At 50.2% G+C, this 19,637-nt stretch overlaps 1 protein-coding gene across 1 annotated transcript in view; it reads left to right on the top strand.

Moving 5' to 3' along the window:
• FGF11 (fibroblast growth factor 11) overlaps positions 1-18,794 on the top strand; it is a 64,370-nt gene extending 45,576 nt beyond the window's left edge. Inside the window, exons 3-6 of the mRNA XM_030186914.1 lie at positions 845-955; positions 9,737-9,840; positions 15,591-15,789; positions 17,166-18,794. Of these exons, the coding sequence (XP_030042774.1) occupies positions 845-955; positions 9,737-9,840; positions 15,591-15,789; positions 17,166-17,296 (545 nt within the window). The 3' untranslated portion in view covers positions 17,297-18,794. The remainder of the gene's footprint in view (positions 1-844; positions 956-9,736; positions 9,841-15,590; positions 15,790-17,165) is intronic.
• The last annotated feature ends 843 nt before the right edge of the window (positions 18,795-19,637 follow it).

The following is a 19,637-nucleotide window of genomic DNA, read 5'->3' as shown; positions in this document are numbered from 1 at the left end:
TTACATCCCCAGTGGTCACTAACCCCCTCCCACTCTAAAAAAAAAAACTTTAAAAATATTTTTTCCCAGCCTCTATGCCAGCCTCAAATGTCATACCCAGCTCCATGACAGCAGTATGCAGGTCCCTGGAGCAGTTGTAGTGGGTGCAGTGCACTTCAGGCAGGCGGACCCAGGCCCATCCCCCCCCCATTACACTTGTGGTGGTAAATGTGAGCCCTCCAAAACCCACCAGAAACCCACTGTACCCACATCTAGGTGCCCCCCTTCACCCCTTAGGGCTATGGTAGTGGTGTACAGTTGTGGGGAGTGGGTTTTGGGGGGGGGTTGGGGGGCTCAGCACACAAGGTAAGGGAGCTATGAACCTGGGAGCTTTTTGTGAAGTCCACTGCAGTGCCCCCTAGGGTGCCTGGTTGGTGTCCTGGCATGTCAGGGGGACCAGTGCACTACGAATGCTGGCTCCTTCCACGACCAAATGGCTTGGATTTGGTCGTTTCTGAGATGGCTGCCCTCGGTTTCCATTATTGCCGAAAACCGGGGACGACCATCTCTAAGGACGACCGTCTCTAAGGTCGACCTAAATGTTGAGATTTGGGCGTCCCCGACCGTATTATCGAAACGAAAGATGGACGCCCATCTTGTTTCGATAATACGGGTTTCCCCGCCCCTTCGCCGGGACGTCCTGCGAGGATGCCCTCAGGAAAACTTGGGCGCCCCGTTCGATTATGCCCCTTCACATGAGCCTCACGCGTCTTTTTTTTTTTAACCTTTTCTCTTCTTCTCTTGCCTTACATGTTGCCTGCTCACCTCTCCTCCTTCTCTCTCCTCTCTCCTCTCCCTTTCCCAGAGCCCCAGTTGAAGGGTATCGTAACAAGGCTGTTTTGCAGTCAGGGCTTCTACCTGCAGATGCACCCGGACGGCCGGATTGATGGTACAAAGGAAGATACCAATGCTTACAGTAAGTAATTTGTCCTTATTTCCTGCTTCTTCCTGATTTGCTATGTCTTATCTTGGGAGGGTAAGGTGGGGGGGAGGAGACACCTCCTTGAAACCTAGATTTCATGGCAATAAAACCCTCTCCAAAATGTGGTGGTCATTTTGCCAGCTACTGATGAGTCTCAGGCTAAATCAGCTTTCATGGTAGTCACAACATCTGTTGAACTACTAGCCCCATTTGAAAGGACCTTTAAATACAGGAACACTTGAGGAGGTCTGTTTACCCCAGCATGCCAGGGATCCTAAGTTATGGTTACCAGACATCCCCGATTGTCTCCAGTTTCAGATACCTGTCCCCAACTCCTTAGTGTTTGGCAACCTTCCAGTGGCGTACCAAGGGGGAGCGGTGGGGGCGGTCCGCCCCGGGTGCACGCCGCTGGGGGGGTGCCACGCGCCTGTCGGCTCTTCGTTTTCTTGCTCCCTCTGCCCCGGAACAGGTTACTTCCTGTTCCGGGGCAGAGGGAGCATGGAAACGAAGAGCCGACAGGCTTGCGGCACCCCCCCCCCCCCCCCAGCGGCGTGCACCCGGGGGGGTTCTTTCGCCAGGGGGGGGGTCGCGCTGTTCCGGGGTGGGCGCTGCACCCAGGGGGCGGGGCGCATCGGCGATCTGCCCCGGGTGTCAGCGCCCCTAGGAACGCCACTGCAACCTTCTGTCTTTGATTTTAATACTGGAGACAGACTGGTTCCATATTTGAGTGAGCCATTGCCTCTCCATCCTCCCCATACATGGTCCAGTTTCTCCCCCTCTTGCCACCACCCCCCTTGGGGGTCAGACCCTCCCCTCAAACCTCCATTTTTGCCTCATGGGTCCCCTCCTCTGGTGTCAGAGGCTCTCCTAAAGCACGCTGTGCATCTCTGCCAGTTTCCGCCACAGGAAGTGATGCCATAGGAGGGCAGGACCTGGCAGAAATGTACAGTGTGCTTCAGGAGAGCTGCCTTGGTAGAACTTTCCAAGATTTCGGGCTGACGTATGAGAAGGTTGATGTGAAAAGTAATTTATATTTTAACATTCTTGCAACTCGGAAAGTGTAAGTTGAGGAAGGATCGAGCAGTCACTGATGCATGATTGTATGTACAACTGATACGGCCTCCCGGTGGAGGTCGTGGAGTTGAGGACTGTGTCAGAATTTAAGAAAGCATAAGGCAGGCACGTGGGATCCCTTAGGAAAAGGAGGAGTTATTGGTTACTGAGGAAGGGCAGACTGGATGGGCCACTTGGCCCTTATCTGCAGTCATGTTTCTAGGGAGGAGTGGCCTAGTGGTTAGGGTGGTGGACTTTGGTCCTGAGGAACTGAGTTGGATTCCCACTCCACTTCAGGCACAGGCAGCTCCTTGTGACTCTGGGCAAGTCACTTAACCCTCCATTGCCCCATGTAAGCCGCATTGAGCCTGCCATGAGTGGGAAAGCGCAGGGTACAAATGTAACAAAAATAAAATAGATACTATTGGAGATTCTACATGGAATGTTGCTACTATTGGAGATTCTACATGGAATGTTGCTATTCCACTAGCAACATTCCATGTAGAAGCCTGCGCGGCCACATTGGTGATCTGCAAGGGCCGACTTCTACATAGAATGTTGCATGGAGAAGTGGCCTAGTGGTTAGGGTGGTGGACTTTGGTCCTGAGGAACTGAGTTCGATTCCCACTTCAGGCACAGGCAGCTCCTTGTGACTCTGGGCAAGTCACTTAACCCTGCATTGCCCCATGTAAGCCGCATTGAGCCTGCCATGAGTGGGAAAGCGCGGGGTACAAATGTAACAAAAATAAATTAGATACTATTGGAGATTCTACGTGGAATGTTGCTACTATTGGAGATTCTACATGGAATATTGGAGATTCTACATGGAATGTTGCTACTATTGGAGATTCTACATGGAATATTGGAGATTCTACATGGAATGTTCCTACTATTGGAGATTCTACATGGAATGTTGCTATTCCACTAGCAACATTCCATGTAGAAGGCTGCGCAGGCTTCTGTTTCTGTGAGTCTGACGTCCTGCACGTACGTGCAGGACGTCAGACTCACAGAAGCAGAAGCCTGCGCTGCCACATTGGTGATCTGCAAGGGCCGACTTCTAGTGGAATAGCAACATTCCATGTAGAATCTCAAATAGCAACAGTGGAGGAGTAGAGTGGTGGACTTTGGTCCTGGGGAACTGAGTTCGATTCCCGGCACAGGCAGCTCCTTGTGACTCTGGGCAAGTCACTTAACCCTCCATTGCCCCATGTAAGCCGCATTGAGCCTGCCATGAGTGGGAAAGTGCGGGGTACAAAAATAAATAAATACTATACTGTTTTGGATATTTTTGTACATTGTTTTAGACGTTTACCTTGCATTTCATTTGCTGTTCAATGTTTGACACCTGCTGATGATGAGGCCTGCTCTAAAAATTAAGGTACATCTGAATCTGCTATAAATTATTATTATCTGAATCTCACCATATCTCACATCTGTCTTGCTATATCAAAACCCCTCCAGATTAATTAAATATATCACCTACAGCTCATCCTATTGCATCCATATCCTATCTCTATCTCACCTTGACTTGCTAGTCCTTCACCAGGGCCTGGCCGGTTTCGATTTGGGTTTCTGCCAAAACCAAGCAGCCAGTTTGGGTTGCGGATTCAGATTTGGTCAAAACCAAATATCCTGATTTTCAGTCGGGCTGTATTTGTCCCAGGGGTGTAGCCAGACTTCGGAGGGAGGGGGGGTGCAGAGCCCGAGGTGAGGCGGCACATTTTAGCCCCCCCCCCCCAGCGCCGCCGACTCCCCCCCCCCCCCGCCATTGCCAACCTCCCCTGCCGCCACTGCCGCCACCAACTTTGACGACCCCCCTCCCGCCGCCAACCCTCTCCCGCCGTCGTCACCGCCGTGGGCTACCTTTGCTGGTGGGAGACCCCAATCCTCGCCAGCCGAGGTCCTCTTCTTCCCGCGAAGGCTTTGTTCTGTTTCTGACGTCCTGCACGTTGTACGTGCAGGACGTCAGAAACAGAACGAAGCCTTCGCGGGAAGAAGAGGACAGTGGCGGCGGGGGAGGGTTGGCGGCGGGAGGGGGGTCAAGAGGGTCATCAGCAAGGGGGTCCAGGGCCAAATCTACGGGGGCCCAGGCCCCCGTGATCCCACGTAGCTACACCACTGATTTGTCCCGTCCGTAGTAAGATGTTTCATTGTATTGTGCAACATATATCTATGTCATTTGAATGTTCTAATACTTTGTCTATTCGGGTGTTTCGTCTGTATTATGCTGACATTGTGAGTATCATATTTATGTTTTATGAATGTTCTTTCATGCTGCTTAGTTTGGTATCATTTGTATTCTGTTGACTTTTATCATAGTTCTGTTCTACGGTTGGTTTACAGTGCTGTTCTGATATATTTTCTTCCCTTCCCCTGTGAGATACACTCGTAGCACATGATATGAATGTGATGTCAAATATCAACTAACAAAATGAGATTCAAACCCTAATACTACAGTAACTATGTTCAGGGCCGGTCTTAGGGCGAGGCGACCGCATAGGGCCTTGCACTCAAGAGGGACCCGTGCGGCGCGCCTGAAGTCGCCCCGACCGCCCAAGCTCCAGTCCCCCCGCCCTCTGAATTTTAAGTTACCTCGTCGTCGACGTCGGAGCACCCGCAGGTAGCAGCAGCCGTGAAAAGCGTGCGAGCTGCTGGGCGGCGCTTCAGGAGCCTTCCTTTCCCTTCCCTCGCTCAGCTCTGGTCCCGCCCTGGAGCTAGGGTGGGAGCGGGGCTAGGATGGGGCCCCATCAGATTGGTCTGCAGAGGGCCCCGCACTTGCTAAGACCGGCCCTGACTATGTTAGACACTGGGGGGCCCCTTTTACCAAGCTGCAGCAAAAGGGGGCCGGCGCTGGCGTGCAGCTGGTAAAAGGGAAGTCTCGCTTTCTGACAGAAAATGGCCGGGCGGCAAGTAAAACACTTGCCAGGCAGCCATTTCTGGGGAGAGCTCTTACCACCGCCCATTGAGGTGATGGTAAGGGCTCCCACGTTAACCTAGCGGTAACCAGGCAGCGTGCGGCACTGCCCAATTACCGCCGGAAATGACGACACGCTAGGGATGGGAAGTACTGCTGGGCTGCTGCGGTAGCCCAGCAGCACTTCCTGGTGTACAGTTTATTTCTTGACATACTATGAATCATAAGACAAAATATCTAGGCAATTTACAATAAACTGGGTTAGAAAAAGGAATTAAATTCGATACAGACATCGGTCGAGTCTTTCTACCACAGGCCAGGATTGTAAAGCTCCGGAATCAGATACGGCCAGTCTCCGAGGCTGGGGTGCGCATAGGCAAATGGACCCAGGGACTCTGGTCTCTGGAAGCAGTTCAGTCAATCAACTTTCTGGAGACAAGAGAGATCCGTTTAGCTCTGCAGCACTTTACTCCTCCACCCAGTGGCGTAGCCATAGATGGGCCTGGGTGGGCCAGGGCCCACCCACTTAGGGCTCAGGCCCACCCAACAGTAGCACACATTTAGCGGTAGCTAGTGGGGATCCAAAGTTCCGTCAGCTGAAGACTTCCGCCTAATGGTAACAAAAACGCTGCTCTCAACGATACCGGAACCTGCGCATGCTCAGTTTTCAGTGCATGCCTTCTGCAGACTGCCAAGGTGGAAAGAAGCGTTTTCCTGCCAGCTTAGATATTTTTTTGGTGGTGGTGGTGGTGTGGAGAACACTTGGTGCCCACCCACTTCTTGCCTAGGCCCACCCAAAATCTGTTGTCTGGCTACGCCCCTGCCTCCACCAACTTTACACCAACACCAACACGCTAAGACAAAGGACATACAATGTACAAAAGGGGTTTACAGGAGGCTAGGCCTAATTTACAATCTTTCTTGCTAAAAGGGTATAAGGAGAAAAAGGGAAGGTAAGAACAAGAGGGAAGGATCTGTATAAGACAAGTTACTGCGAACGGTGTGCCTGGGTAAAAGAAAAAGTTTTACATGTCTTACTTTTTTTTTTTTTTTTTAAATGGAGGTTCTGTTCGAAGAGGATGAGGAATTTTGGAAGTTGACGGGCTATAAAAATAGTATCATATCATATCATATTAGTTGTATGCCTTCCCCCACCCAATTAAGTTTCAGGCCCCTAATCTTCCCCCACAAGACATCGTGCTATTAAACTTTGTTTTTCTTGTCTGTGTGTGCAAACGTCTTTATTCAGGTAAATGGCGTATTTGAACCTACCCTTCCTGCAGGTCAAAGGATACCTTGAAGGTTCCTTAATTTTGTGTGGCTGACAGGATCTATTGTTTTGCTTTGACTGAAGCTGCCGCGCCCTGGGTGGCTCCTTGTTTCGCCTGAGCCAGCCCTGAGTGCACTGCCGTACCAAGGACTGTGCAAGTAGGGTGGCTGCAAAGGGAAGAAAATATAGGAACCAGGCGCCTACGCGCATCTAACGCGTGCCAATTAGGGGCTACCGCGAGCCCCGGGCAGTAATTCCATCTTTTTTACGCGCGTCCGATACACGCGGCAGAAAATATATTTTTAAAATTTTCTACCACATGGCGCTAACTGGGCGGTAGGTAATCAGCAGTGTACATGCGCTGACGCGTGAGACCTTTACCGCTAAGTCAATGGGTGGCGGTAAGGTCTCAGACCCAAAATGGACGCATGCCCATTTTTTATTTTGCCGCGCGTCCATTTTCAGGCAAAATTTTTTTAAAAAAGGCCTTTCTTGCAGGCCTGCTGAAAACGTGAATCTGCGCGTGCCCAATAAACGCGCTTACAACAGCGCAGGCCATTTTTCAGCACCCCTTAGTAAAAGGACCCCATAATGAGGTGGAAGAATTGCTCCCAACCCACTCTCTGCTCTCATTGGTGGTGGTAAAGGGGGGGGTGGGACTGGGGGGAAGGTTGTCACTGGGCAAGTCACACAGGATGCAGTTATAGCCAGTGTTGCCAGGTGGGCGGTTTTACCGCCCAATTGGGCGGTTTTCCGCGACCCGCCGCGGGAAATTTTGCCCGCGGCGGGTTGCGGTTTTTTGGGCTTCTTTTTTGGTTCTTGGGCGGTTTTTTTGGCGGTTTTTTTCGGCCGCGGGGGGTGGGGTTAGTGACGTTTTGGGCGGGGCCGATGACGTTCTGGGCGGGGCCGATGACGGGGGAGGCGGGGCCGATGACGTGGGAGACGGGGCCGATGACGTTCTGGGCGGGGCCGATGACGGGGGAGGCGGGGCCGATGACGGGGGAGGCGGGGCCGATGACGGCGGGGGCGGGGTTGATGACGGCGGGGGCGGGGTTGATGACGGCGGGGGCGGGGTGATGACGCGGGGGGTGGGGGTGTCGGGGGCGGGGTTTGAGTTTGGGCGGGTTTTGGGCTGGATTTAGGCTGTTTTGGGTGGGAAAAAAATTTTCCACCTGGCAACCTTGGTTATAGCTTGGTGCAGTCTTGCCTGAGTGTCTGCATTTCCACTGGAACTTCCAGATGTAGCTATCGCCGTATATTTATTTAATACACTCGTATCCCACATTTTCCCACCAATTGCAGGCTCAATGTGGCTTACACATATCTGTAGAAAAGGCTGCAGTGCATGAAATACAATTATACAGTTTAAAACAGTATATGTCAACCACTGAGTGAAAAAGTACCAAAAGTGGAGTATGTGACCTATTCATACCACAAGACAGAAGGGCATTAACTCAGGTATGGACTAATTACATCTTTAAAATATGGGAAAGGTTTAGCACTAAAAAAAAAAAAATCACATACTCCGCTCTGCAGTTTTTAGCCTGTAGAAGATGGAAACCTCAACGTCGTGAAGAAAAATTCTACTACTACTAGTACTATTTAACATTTCTAAAGCGCCACTAGGGTTACGCAGCGCTGTACAGTTAACAAAGAAGGACAGTCCCTACTCGAAGGAGCTTACAATCTAAAGGACAACATGTGAAGTCAGCTTACAATCTAATGGACAGTATGTGCGGACAGTCAAATTGGGGCAGTCTAGACCCCCATAAGTACAGAAAACGTTCAGAAATGAAGACTGTCCCTCCAAACTTTTATCGCTTTGTTACTTTTTCAGTCAGCGAGTCATATTTATTTATTGACTAGTAAAAAAAGGCCCGTTTCTTAACGCAATGAAACGGGCGCTAGTAATGTAATGAGTTCCTGCCATTATTTAATTAATTAATTTATTTATTGCATTTGTATCCCACATTTTCCCACCTCTTTGCAGGCTCAATGTGGCTTACAATACATCATTAATGTTTCCACGGTTGTATTCTGAATATAATTGTTGCTTACATGTGTAAGATTTCTTTATATACAATAGTTTTTGTGTAAACTGCGTTACAATGTGGTAAAAGTTTTCCTTGTTCAGGCCCTTCAATCAGTTTAACAATCACATCAGAAGAGCTCCTTACTCGTGAGAATGAAACATACATTTGCCCATGTGAGAGACTGAGAGTGAAAGCAGTGACGGTCCTGGCCTGGATGGCAAGTTCCCTGAACTTCGCTTCGCTGCAGCTCCCTCTGCCCTGGAACAGGAAGTAACCTGTTCCGGGGCAGAGGGAGATGCAGCGAACGAGCGACGAAGTTTAGCGAACTCGGAGCACGCGCGCGCCGCAGCACCCCCCAGCGGCGTGCACCCGGGGCGGACCGCCCCCACCGCCCCCCCCTTGGTACGCCACTGAGTGACAGTGTGTTTTACAGGCAGTGTAAGAGAGAGATACACAGAGTGATTGTGTGTGTGTGATGTGTGTGTGTGATGTGTGTGTGTGTGACAAAGTGATTAAATGTCTGTCTTCCCTTCCGTTCTGTGCACTTGCCTCCACTGATGTTCGTACCTCCCTGTATATGATTGTTTGTTAGAGATTCAATCCACTCCACTTCCCTCCTCCAAGTTCCGTTCTGTCTGATTGGTTCTTCGTTCCTGTGATGTCGCGTTTGTTTGCTTGGCAACTATGCAGCATTCCGTTTCCTCGACGTGAGGGCGGGGACAGTGAGAGCCAATGAAACGCTGAACTACAGACTTACGAACCCCACAGTGCCACAGAGTCAGCTTCAGAATGTTGGAGGTGCTTTTTAATGTATAGGATTTGTTGCATTTCTATCCCACATTTTCCCACCTATTTGCAGGCTCAATGTGGGTTACATAGTACCGTAAAGGCGTTCGCCAAGTCCGGTAGAGAAACAAATACATGGTGATGTTGTAGTTGATTAAGGTTCAGGCACAATGGGGATCGAAGAGAGGAGGGGTTATATAGTGTCCATTACGAGCTTTGGTTTTGCTGTGTTGCAGAGTGTAGGTATTTATGTTGGGTCGGTAGGGTATGCCTTTTTGAACAGGTTGGTTTTTAGTGATTTCCTGAAGTTTAGATGGTCGTAGGTTGCTTTCACAGCTTTTGGCAGTGAGTTCCATAGTTGTGTGCTTATATTGAGAAGCTGGATGCGCAGGTTGCTTTGTATTTGAGTCCTTTGCAGTTTGGGTAGTGGAGGTTTAGGTATGTTCGTGATGATCTGGTTGGGTTTCTGGTTGGTAGATCTATGAGGTCTGTCATGTAGCCTTAGAGTTGGCCGTAGATAATTTTGTGGACCAGGGTGCAGATTTTGAAGGTAATACATTCTTTGATTGGGAGCCAATGCAGTTTTTCTAGGCTGTATTGCGTCTGCAACGAGGCTGTATTGGCTCCTTCCCCTACTCCCCCCCCTGCCACAGAAGTTACTGTATTACCTGTGTGGTGGTGCCGCTCAGTTCTTAACCTTCTTCCTGCCTCTACAGGTCTCTTTAACCTCATTCCTGTTGGTCTACGTATTGTTGCCATCCAGAGCACCAAGTCTGGTCATTACGTGGCCATGAACTCCGAGGGCTACCTCTACACTTCAGTGAGTACCTTTCACATTCTCAGTTTCTCCCCACAGGCTCCGGAATCCGGCTCTATCAAAAGGGAAGGGAAAACACTCGGACCGATACTCGGAGGGACTTATCGGTCTGCTATTCAAAAAACGTATGTGCACAGCAGCAGCTGCGTATGAATGAGTGCTCTATCTGTGAATTTTCAATGGTAGTATCCAGAAACCCTAACTCTATAAGGACCCTGTTTACTAAGGTGCGCTAGGGTTTTTAGCATGTGCTAAGAATGAGCACGTGCTAAGCGTGTAGATGACCATAGGAATATTATGGGTATCTACTTGGTTAGCGTTAGTTCACCTCTACTGCAGCTTAGTAAACAGGTCCCTAAATTTGTACACATGCGCAATTTTATGTTTCACGAGCAAAGCTGCGCATACAAGTTTTAGAATACTGTTAGTTATATATGTAACAATATGATAATTAGCTGCTAATTGGAGAAGGGTAGATAGTGGACTAGGGGGCACCCAATGAAGCTACAAAGTAGTAAATTTAAAACGAATTGGAGAAAAATTTATTGCATTTGTATCCCACATTTTCCCACCTATTTGCAGGCTCAATGTGGCTTACAGAGTTTTGTTATGACATGTTCATTCCATGTCATTAAACTCTGGAATTCATTGCCAGAGAATGTAGTAAAAGCAGTTAGCTTAGCGGGGTTTAAAAAAGATTTGGATGACTTTCTAAAGGATAAGTCCACAGACCATTATTAAAATGGACTTGGGGAAAATCCACTGCTTATTTCTAGGATGAGCAGCATAAAATGTATTGTACCTTTTTTGGATCTTCCCAGGTACTTGTGACTTGGATTGGCCGCTGTTGGAAACAGGATGTTGGGCTTGATGGACCTTCGGTCTGTCCCAGTATGGCAATACTTATATACTTATGTCTATTCTGGGACCGCTACTTCATAACCTGAACATGGGAATAACTAGTGAGGTAATTAAATTTGCTGATGACACAAAGTTATTCATGTTAAATCGCAAGAGGATTTTACGAGACTGGGACACTGGGCATCCAAATGGTAGATGACGTTTAATGTCAGCAAGTGCAAAATGATGCATGTGGGAAAGAGGAATTCAAACTATAGCTACGTGATGCAAGGTTCCATGTTAGGAATCACCGACCAGGAAAAGGATCTAGGAGTCATCATTGATGATACATTGAAACCCTCTGCCCAGTGTGCAGTGGCGGCTAAGAAAGCAAATAGAATATTAGGAATTATTAGGAAAGGAATGGAAAACAAAAATGAGAATATTTACATTGAGCCTGCAGATAGGTGGGAAAATGTGGGGTACAAATGTAACAAATAAATAAAATAATGTCTTTGTATCGCTCCATGGTGCTACCGTGCCTTGAATACTATGTGCAATTCTGGTCACCGCATCTCAAAAAAGATACAGCAGAATTAGAAAAGGTACAGAGAAGGACGACAAAAAATGATAAAGGGGATGGGGTGACTTCCCTATGAGGAAAGGCTAAAGCGACTAGGGCTCTTCAGCTTGAAGAAGAGATGGCTGAGGGGAGATGTGATAGAGGTCTATAAAATACTGAGTAGATGTGAATTGCTTTTTTACTCTTTCCAAAAATACTAGGACTTAGGGGTATGCAATGAAGCTACTAAGTAGTACATTTAAAACAAACTGGAGAAAATATTTCTTCACTCAATGTATAATTAAACTCTGGAATTCATTGCCAGAGGATGTGGTAAAAGCAGTTAGCTTAGCAGGTTTTTAAAAAGGTTTGGATTATTTCCAAAAAGAAAAGTCCATAAGCCATTATTAAGATGGATTTGGGAAAAATCCACTGCTTATTTCTAGGGTCAGCAGCATAAAATCCGTTTTGGGATCTTGCCAGGTACTTGGGACCTGGATTGGCCACTGTTGGAAACAGGATCCTGGGCTTTATGGACCTTCACTCTGTCCCAGTATGTCAACACTTATGTTCTTATGTTGGCATTAATGAACAATTATTGGCTATAATTGGTATTAATTGCTACTAGATATCAGCTGCACGCGTTACTAACACAATAACACAGTAAATGACGGCAGATAAAGACCTGCACGGTCCCTCCAGTCTGCCCAACAAGGCAGCAAGAGTTGCACCCACCACTCTGTGCAGGTTATAGTCATGCGTGCTTAAACACTGTTGGCAGCTGCCCATCATGCCAACCACATATAGGCAGTTAAATATGATGGAGTCTACAGACAATACGTTAAAAAAAAATTGCTAACAGTATTTAACTTGCACTTTAAGTGTCTTCCCCTTCCCCTTGAGTTGTACAACACCCTCACTCACAGCATATGGTAATAAAGTGATATACAATATTGGCATTGCTGAAACTTATCTGTCTTTTGCCAATTGCGAGACACAGCTGTATAAGTTTGTCTGGCTTTGGACTTGTTCTCCAGTCTTCATCTGTCTTTTGCCAAAACAAGTCTCCTCCCCTGATTAGGATATTAGTCACTGGCAGGGGCGTAGCCAGTATGGGGCCACGGGGGCCTGGGCCCCCATAGATTTGCCCCTGGACCCCCCTGCCAACGACCCGACGACCCCCCTCCCGCCACTGCCTACCTTTGTTGGTGGGGGACCCCAACTCCCGCCAGCTGAGCCAAGGCCCTCTTCTTCCCAATCCCACGCAAGGCTTCGTTCTAGTCTGACGTCGTGCAGGACGTCAGACTCACAGAAACAGGGAGGGGGGTCCAGGGGCAAATCTACGGGGGCCCAGGCCCCCGTGGCCCCATACTGGCCACGTACAACGTGCAGGACGTTAGACTAGAACAAAGCCTTGCGCGGGATTGGGAAGAAGAGGACCTCGGCTCGACTGGCGGGGGTTGGGGTCCCCCGCCAGCAAAGGTAGGCGGTGGCGGGGGGGGGGGGTCGTCGGCAGGGGGGGTTGGCAATAGCGGGGGGGGTCAAAGTTGGTGGCGGGGGGGTTAGCAATGGCAGGGGGGTCGGCGGCGCCGGGGGGGGGGGGGCTAAAATGTGCCCCTTCACCTCGGGCTCTGGACCCCCCTCCCGCCGAAGTCTGGCTACGCCCCTCACTGGGAAAGATGCTCTTCTCTAGCAACTAGTGATGTCATGACTAGGTAGAAGCAGAGTCTCTAGGCATCTCTGCTAGCACTCCACAGCATAGCCGCTGAGAGGGGGGGCAGGGGGGACAAAATTCCCCGGGGCCTCCAAGGGGGGCGCGGCGCCGCAGTCCCACCCGCCCTCCGTCGTCGACCGTCTGCCACCGGGCCGGGCCCCCTGCATTGAAATCACAGCGCCTCTCACCTCCGTGTGAAAGCGCTGCAGGCAGCAGGGCAGCAGATCGCCTCCCTTCCTTCCCTCCCTATGTCCCGCCCTCATATGACGTAACTTCCGCGAGGGCGGGACACAAGGAGGGAAGGAGGGCCGAAGGGAGGCAATCTGCTGCCCTGCTGCCTGCAGCGCTTTCACACGGAGGTGAGAGGCGCTGTGATTGCAATGCAGGGGGCCCGGCCCGGTGGCGGACGGAGGGGGGAGCGACGGCGGCGACCTCGACCTTGTGGGGGTGGAGGGGGGGGGCCCCGGCCCAGTCTCTCGGCGGCCCTGCTCCACAGCAAGGACCTCACCCTAGGCTCTCTACAGCCTATCCACGTGCTCTCTTTCATCAAACTCTCACACTTTCCTGCCCACCTTCTGGCTATCTCTCTCTCTTTCTTTGTGTCTGTTTCTTTGAGATGTTTCCTATCCATCTTGTTCTCCTCTCCCTATGCATTCTGTCCCCTCTGTTTCTCTTTTTATTCTCCCTTTCTCTTCCCGTTAGTCTCTTTTTCTCATTCCCCCCCTCCCCCCCCTCGCTCTCTGTAGAGCATCATGGGCAATATTCAGGCACAAGAGAAGAGACAAAAGGAGAAGGAAGTAGATTAAGCAAAGGCAAAAAAAAAAATCTCTTTCAAAGTTAAAAGCATGAAATGAAGGTCACCACTGCCCTGGAAAGGTTGGTACAGAAACTCCAGGGTGTCTCTGTCAGAGATGGATTTCCTGTAGAGCAGAGCAAGGTTAATCACCAGCCTGCAGGCAATCCTCTGGATGCTACCGCACACTACACCCTTCCCTGGCCCATCAGTAGCAGAGATGCCAAGGGCGAAGAGTGAAATGGAAGGCCAAAGAATGAGAATGTGCAAACGTTAAAAAAAAAAAGAGAAGGCATAAAATTGTATTTGCTTTTCTTTGGAACCTCAGAAAAGATACAGAGAGTGGAGGCAATGTGGCTACATTCTCTGGACTGCTCTAGTGAGGGGGGGGGGGGGGGGGTGCTGTGCCCCTAGGTGCGCAGAGCAGGCACGCTGATTCGGCTCTGCCGGTCCCCTGCCCCAGAACAGGAAGTTGACATCTCAGGGGGCAGGGGATCGGCAGAGTCCACAGTTCGTTACCTGCTCCGCGCACCCCCTTGCTTGGAGGAGGGGGGGTTGTTATCCGCCCCGTGCCATTTAAGGAAGGTACGCCGCTGCCGGGCTGAAAATTGATCTCCACTCAGTGTACAGCTAGGTTTCAGAGCTCATGTGTCTGTGGGGGCAGGGAAATAGGATGGGGCAGGGGGAGGCAGTATTCAGGAAAGTGTGGAAGATTTCTTCTTACAGACGGGGGGGGGGGGGGCGCTTGGGTTTTTCTTCTCTCAGCCTCTCGTGAAAGCAGTGATCACAATCACTGCAGCGGTGAGAGAAGGGGCTGAAAGAGTGTGAGAGTGAAAGAGCCTTCAAACAGGGCCTCCTATATGGGGGAGCAAGATTCCCCCCCGGACCCGGCTTCCAAGGGGGGGCCCTGCGCCGGGGTCTGTCTCTCTTCTGCTCCGGACCTGGGATATTGCGTCCCAACAGGAGCAGGAGAGAGAAATCTCCGGTGTCAGGCTCCGGGAAGGAGCACACACAGGGCTTCAGGGCCTCTGGTTTGGCTGGCGGGAGTTCCCAAAACCCGTCAGCAGACCCCTTCCTCCAGCGCTGTTCTCTGCCGCATTGCCGGCCCTACAGCTGCTTGTCCCCTCATGTCGCGAAAAGCAGGCCACAGGCTTCTGCTGGTGGGGCTTGGGCAGTGACGTTCCTAGGGTGGCTGACACCCGGGGCGGATCGCTGATGCACCCCCCCCCCCCCCGGGTGCAGCGCGACCGCCCCCACCCCTGGCGAAAGGACACCCCCTCCCCCCTGGTGAAAGGACACCCCCCCGGGTGCATTTTTACCTGCGGGGGGGGGGGTGCCATGCGCCTGTCGGCTTCGCTCGTTCCATGCTCCCTCTGCCCCGGAACAGGACTGTTCCGGGGCAGAGGGAGCATGGAACGAGCAGAGCCGACAGGCGCGCGGCACCCCCCCCCCCCCCAGCGCCATGCACCCGGGGCGGACCGCCCCCACCGTCCCCCCCTTGGTATGCCACTGGGCTTGGGGACCCCCGTCAGTCAAGGTATGTGAAGTTGCAGTGGGAAGCAGGGAGGTGGGGCCTGGCAGCAGTGGTCTTGGGGGGGGGGGGTGGCGGCAGCGGCCCTGCCCTGGGCCTGGCTCAGTTTCGCGGCGGCCCTGCCTTCAAATGAGTGTGACAAACTCCTAATGAGTGAGAAAAGGAGTTCAAAGATTAGTCACATGCACTGTAGGAATTCTGTGAGCTCCTTAATTTCTTACCATATTTTCAGCTTCTGTCATCTTAGTATTTTCCTGCACACTCCTCTTGTTCCCTGCAGTGCTTTAAATTGTTTGTCTGTCTCTCCTCTCAGGCACACTTCACTGCTGAATGTCGCTTCAAAGAGTCTGTATATGAAAATTACTACGTGATATATTCCTCCACGCTGTACCGCCAGCGCGAGTCGGGCCGCTCCTGGTACCTAGGGATTAACAGGGAGGGACAGGCCATGAAGGGAAACCGTGTGAAGAAGTCCAAGGCGGCTGCACACTTTCTGCCCAAGCTCATGGAGGGTAAGAGAGAGACAGAGCGGGCGAGCGAGATCTGACGCCTCTGAAGCAATGAAGAGGTCAAAGGACACCTGCGGTCCTTTGTAACTGAGTTCTGGGATGGTGGACTCCTGGGCTTTCCCCTCCTGGAGGGCTCTCTTGTGGCCTAGGAGTTTGTCCCTGCCTTCATGTAATTTGCAGAACTTGGGAACTCGGTCAGGGGAGAAGAAGGCCCAGACTAAATCTTGGGTCCCTTTTCCACCCACAACAAGATGCTACAGTGAAGTCAGAGGGTAGGGTCATGATTGAGGTCAAAGGCCAGGTGTGACAGAGCATGTGTACATAGGGCAGGGGTTCTCAACCCAGTCCTCGGGACGCCTAACTAGTCAAGTTTTCAGGATACCGTAAGAAATATGCATGACATAAATTTGCATGCGATAGAGGTACTGCATGCAAATTTATCTCATGCATATTCATTATGGGTATCCTGAAAACCTGACTGGTTAGGTGTGTTCCGACGACTGGGTTGAAAACTCCTTATCTAGGGTAAAGGTCAGAAGGGGGAGGAATGCTGTGGGGGTAGGGTTGCCATACGTCCGGTTTTACCCGGAACATGTCCTCTTTTTGAGGACACGGCCGGGCAACCGGGCGGGTTTTGCCAGTCTGCCCGTTTGTCCGGATTTGTGGACAAACGGGCAGGCAGGCGGGCCTAGGGGTGTCCTATCCTCAACTGCCCTTACCTTACTGTCCTGCCCTGGTGGTCTAGTGACCTCTTCGGGGCAGGAAAGAGCCCCCTCTTTCCTGCCCAGAGCGCCTGCAGACTGTCTCTTGCTGCCTCCGGTCCTGGCACCGATTCAAAATGGCCGCCGAGAGTTCAAGTGGCAGCCTCGCGAGACTTCTGCAGAAGTCTTGCAAGGTCAGCTCGGCATCCATTTTGAATCGGCGCTGGTACGGGAGGCAGCAAGACACTCTGCAGCCGCTCCAGGCAGGAAAGAGGGGGCTCTTTCCTGCCCCGAAGAGGTCACTAGACCACCAGGGCAGTACAGTAAGGTAAGGGGAGGGGAGGATAGGACATCCTTAGGGGGCTGTGACGGGGTCGGTGTGTGTGTGAAAGGGGCGGGGTGCTAGGTGACAGAGGGTGGGTGGGGCAGGGCGGGACATGTGTCCTCTTTTCTGGGGGAGCAAATATGGTAACCCTATCTGGGGGTGTCAGTTATCTTCTAAGCTTAGGACTGGGGTCAGAGGAAGGCCTGTGGCCAGGATAGAAGGCAGAGGAGGGATGGAGTATCCTGTGTCTGTGGCACTTATGCTCTTCGGTTAGAATTGGGTGAGGGCTGAGAGTGGGGGTTCACAGCTCGGGTTAAGAGTCCGAAGAATGACAGAATATTTTGTGTCCGCAGTGGCAATGTATCGCGACCCTACCCTTCACAACATTGTGGAAAAGACTCTTCCGGCGAAGGGAGCCAAAGCTAATGGACCCCCCACCCGCCCACCTCCTGCCAAAGAGCCTGTAAAGACAGTTGCTACGTAGCTGAGGGGAGAATGGCCTTGCCACAGGTTCATCCCTCAGCCTCATCACACCCAGAACTTTCACACTAACAGAGACACTGAAAGAGAGCCTAAGGGACAACCCTCTTTGCCCACCAACTTCTCCTTCCACCTGCAAAGACAGCCAAGGAATCTTGCGTGGGATAAAGATGAAAGTGAAAGCAGGTGATATGGAGGGGGGAAAAAATGATATAACCCTTTATCTTCTAACAAAAATTATAATCTGCCTATTTCAAGGGCAGGATGCTGGATTGCGAGAGATCCTCTTTTACGATGCAGTGTAATCTAATTAAAAAATGCCTTTTTATTTCTTTCTCTTTCCATCCTCCCACTACTGCACAGTGGCAATAGCATCCAAAGCACAGGATGTGAATTCTTTTTTTCCTTTACTAGCAGTGTCGGCTGCCCACTGCAGATGAAGACGATGCTCACAGAGGTGTGTAGCATCGAGCGCGTGTGCCTGTCACCAGAAGCAATAGACAGGAATGTTTCGCCCTCTACAAACAGCACAGTCATTCTCAGCCTTGAGGCTGCAGTCGTCCATGTCCAAGCTTTCCACTATTTCTATATGACTTATGGAGCCAAAATAATTTATGTCACCTGTGCCTGATATTCAACTATTTCTCCGGCTACAGGAGCTGGTAAAGCAGGATACTTACTACAGTGAGTGATTTTGTATGTCTGCTGAAAGCTAGGGTGACCAGCCATCTCCAGGACACCAGACCCAGCTTGAGCCAGCCCTGCTTTTGACCACATTGCATTCTGGGGCTTGTACGTCCTGTTTTTCTTAACATTACTGGATCTGTAAGTCCCAGAAAGTCAAAGGTGGATAAAATCAAGGCCAGCTCAGTTTATTGTTATCACCTGGCAATGCCTATGGTCTATTATACAACCTTTTCATCTAGTTTCATAATCTGTTTTTTGTTTTGTTTTGGGTTTTTTTACCAATCAAGGTTCTGATGAACTCGGTATCCCTATTAAACATGGCTGACTGCAGTATACAGAAACACCTTCTGCTGTTTTGCCCTATACCCCCGTCCGTCTGTCCCTTTCTCTGATGCAGTACTGTAGAGCTAAACCATTGCCGATGTATCTGGTCTCACGTTCAGCCAAAAGAGATGCATCTTGGGAGTTTTTACAGCCAAATCCCAATGTACTCTGGAAATCTCATGGAAAATGGGACTTCATCCCAGGAGTGCCAACAGAGGGGCATTCTTGGAGTCTTACAGTCAACCAAGGTGCATTCTGGGAGCAGTGTAGCCAGGCAGAGGTGCACGCCTAGAGATTATAACCAATACAGGTAAATTGTAGGAATTTTAGCCAACAGAGGTGCAGTCTAGGAGTCTTAAAACTAACCATGGTGCATTATAAGCACCCCAGAGAGCCAATACAGGTAGATTTTGGCCAACTTGTTTCCTCGAGTTTCATTTGCAATGGCTAATGACACAGGCACCATGAAGGACACCTCAGATTTAGGAACTGGGGATTAGGACCTCAGACCTCCTACTGGGCCTCTTCATACCAGAGCTACTTACAAAAATGTCTTCCTATATGATAAAATATCTATATTTTTTGTTATCCAACTGTATAATAACTTATAAGATCACTGTGCATATAACTATATATATCTATCTATCTATATCTACAACCATATATCACTGTGTATGTATAGTGTAACATGCTTTTAAGACATTGGGTTTGTCATGGGAGTTCTCATTGGTTCAGGTGCAATCACAGACAGAGCAGAAAGTATCAGGGCAATAGGGTGACAGGAAGGCAGTAGTAACTGTGATGACATCATCAGCTTTCCTGTCCCTTTGTCCTTACCCAGAATGCTTCCAAGGACTGGCTCAATGGAAAATGAAAGAGAGGTGGCAGCAGCGATGAATACTGCCCTCTGGTGGCACAATAGCATTCAACAAGATAAAACAGAGTTATCAAATACTGTACAGTCTTGATTTTCTGACCTTTTCTAATCCGACTAATGGCATATCCAACAGAGCCCCCCCCCCAGTGATGTCATCGCATTGCCCTTTAGAAGCACACAGCTTCTCTCCTTGTTTTCCGGCTTCACACACTTCTGGATAGTGTTAATAAACAATACTGTATTTTTAAATCTAGATACCCTTTGCCTGTTCTTTATGCATAGAGTATGTTTTCTGTGCATTTTTTAAGGGGTTACCGTTGTTTTCCGTGTTATCCGACTTTTCACTTCTCCGACAGCGGATCGGTCCCATTTATGTCGGATAATCGAGACCACACTGTAGCTGCAAAATAACATTAGAGGCCCCGTATCCTCAGTCCGTCAGTAACGAGGGGGGGAT

The sequence above is a fragment of the Microcaecilia unicolor genome, chromosome 14 (genome assembly GCF_901765095.1).
Source record: "Microcaecilia unicolor chromosome 14, aMicUni1.1, whole genome shotgun sequence".
Lineage (NCBI taxonomy): Eukaryota > Metazoa > Chordata > Amphibia > Gymnophiona > Siphonopidae > Microcaecilia > Microcaecilia unicolor.
This window is presented reverse-complemented; position numbering and strand designations above follow the sequence as displayed.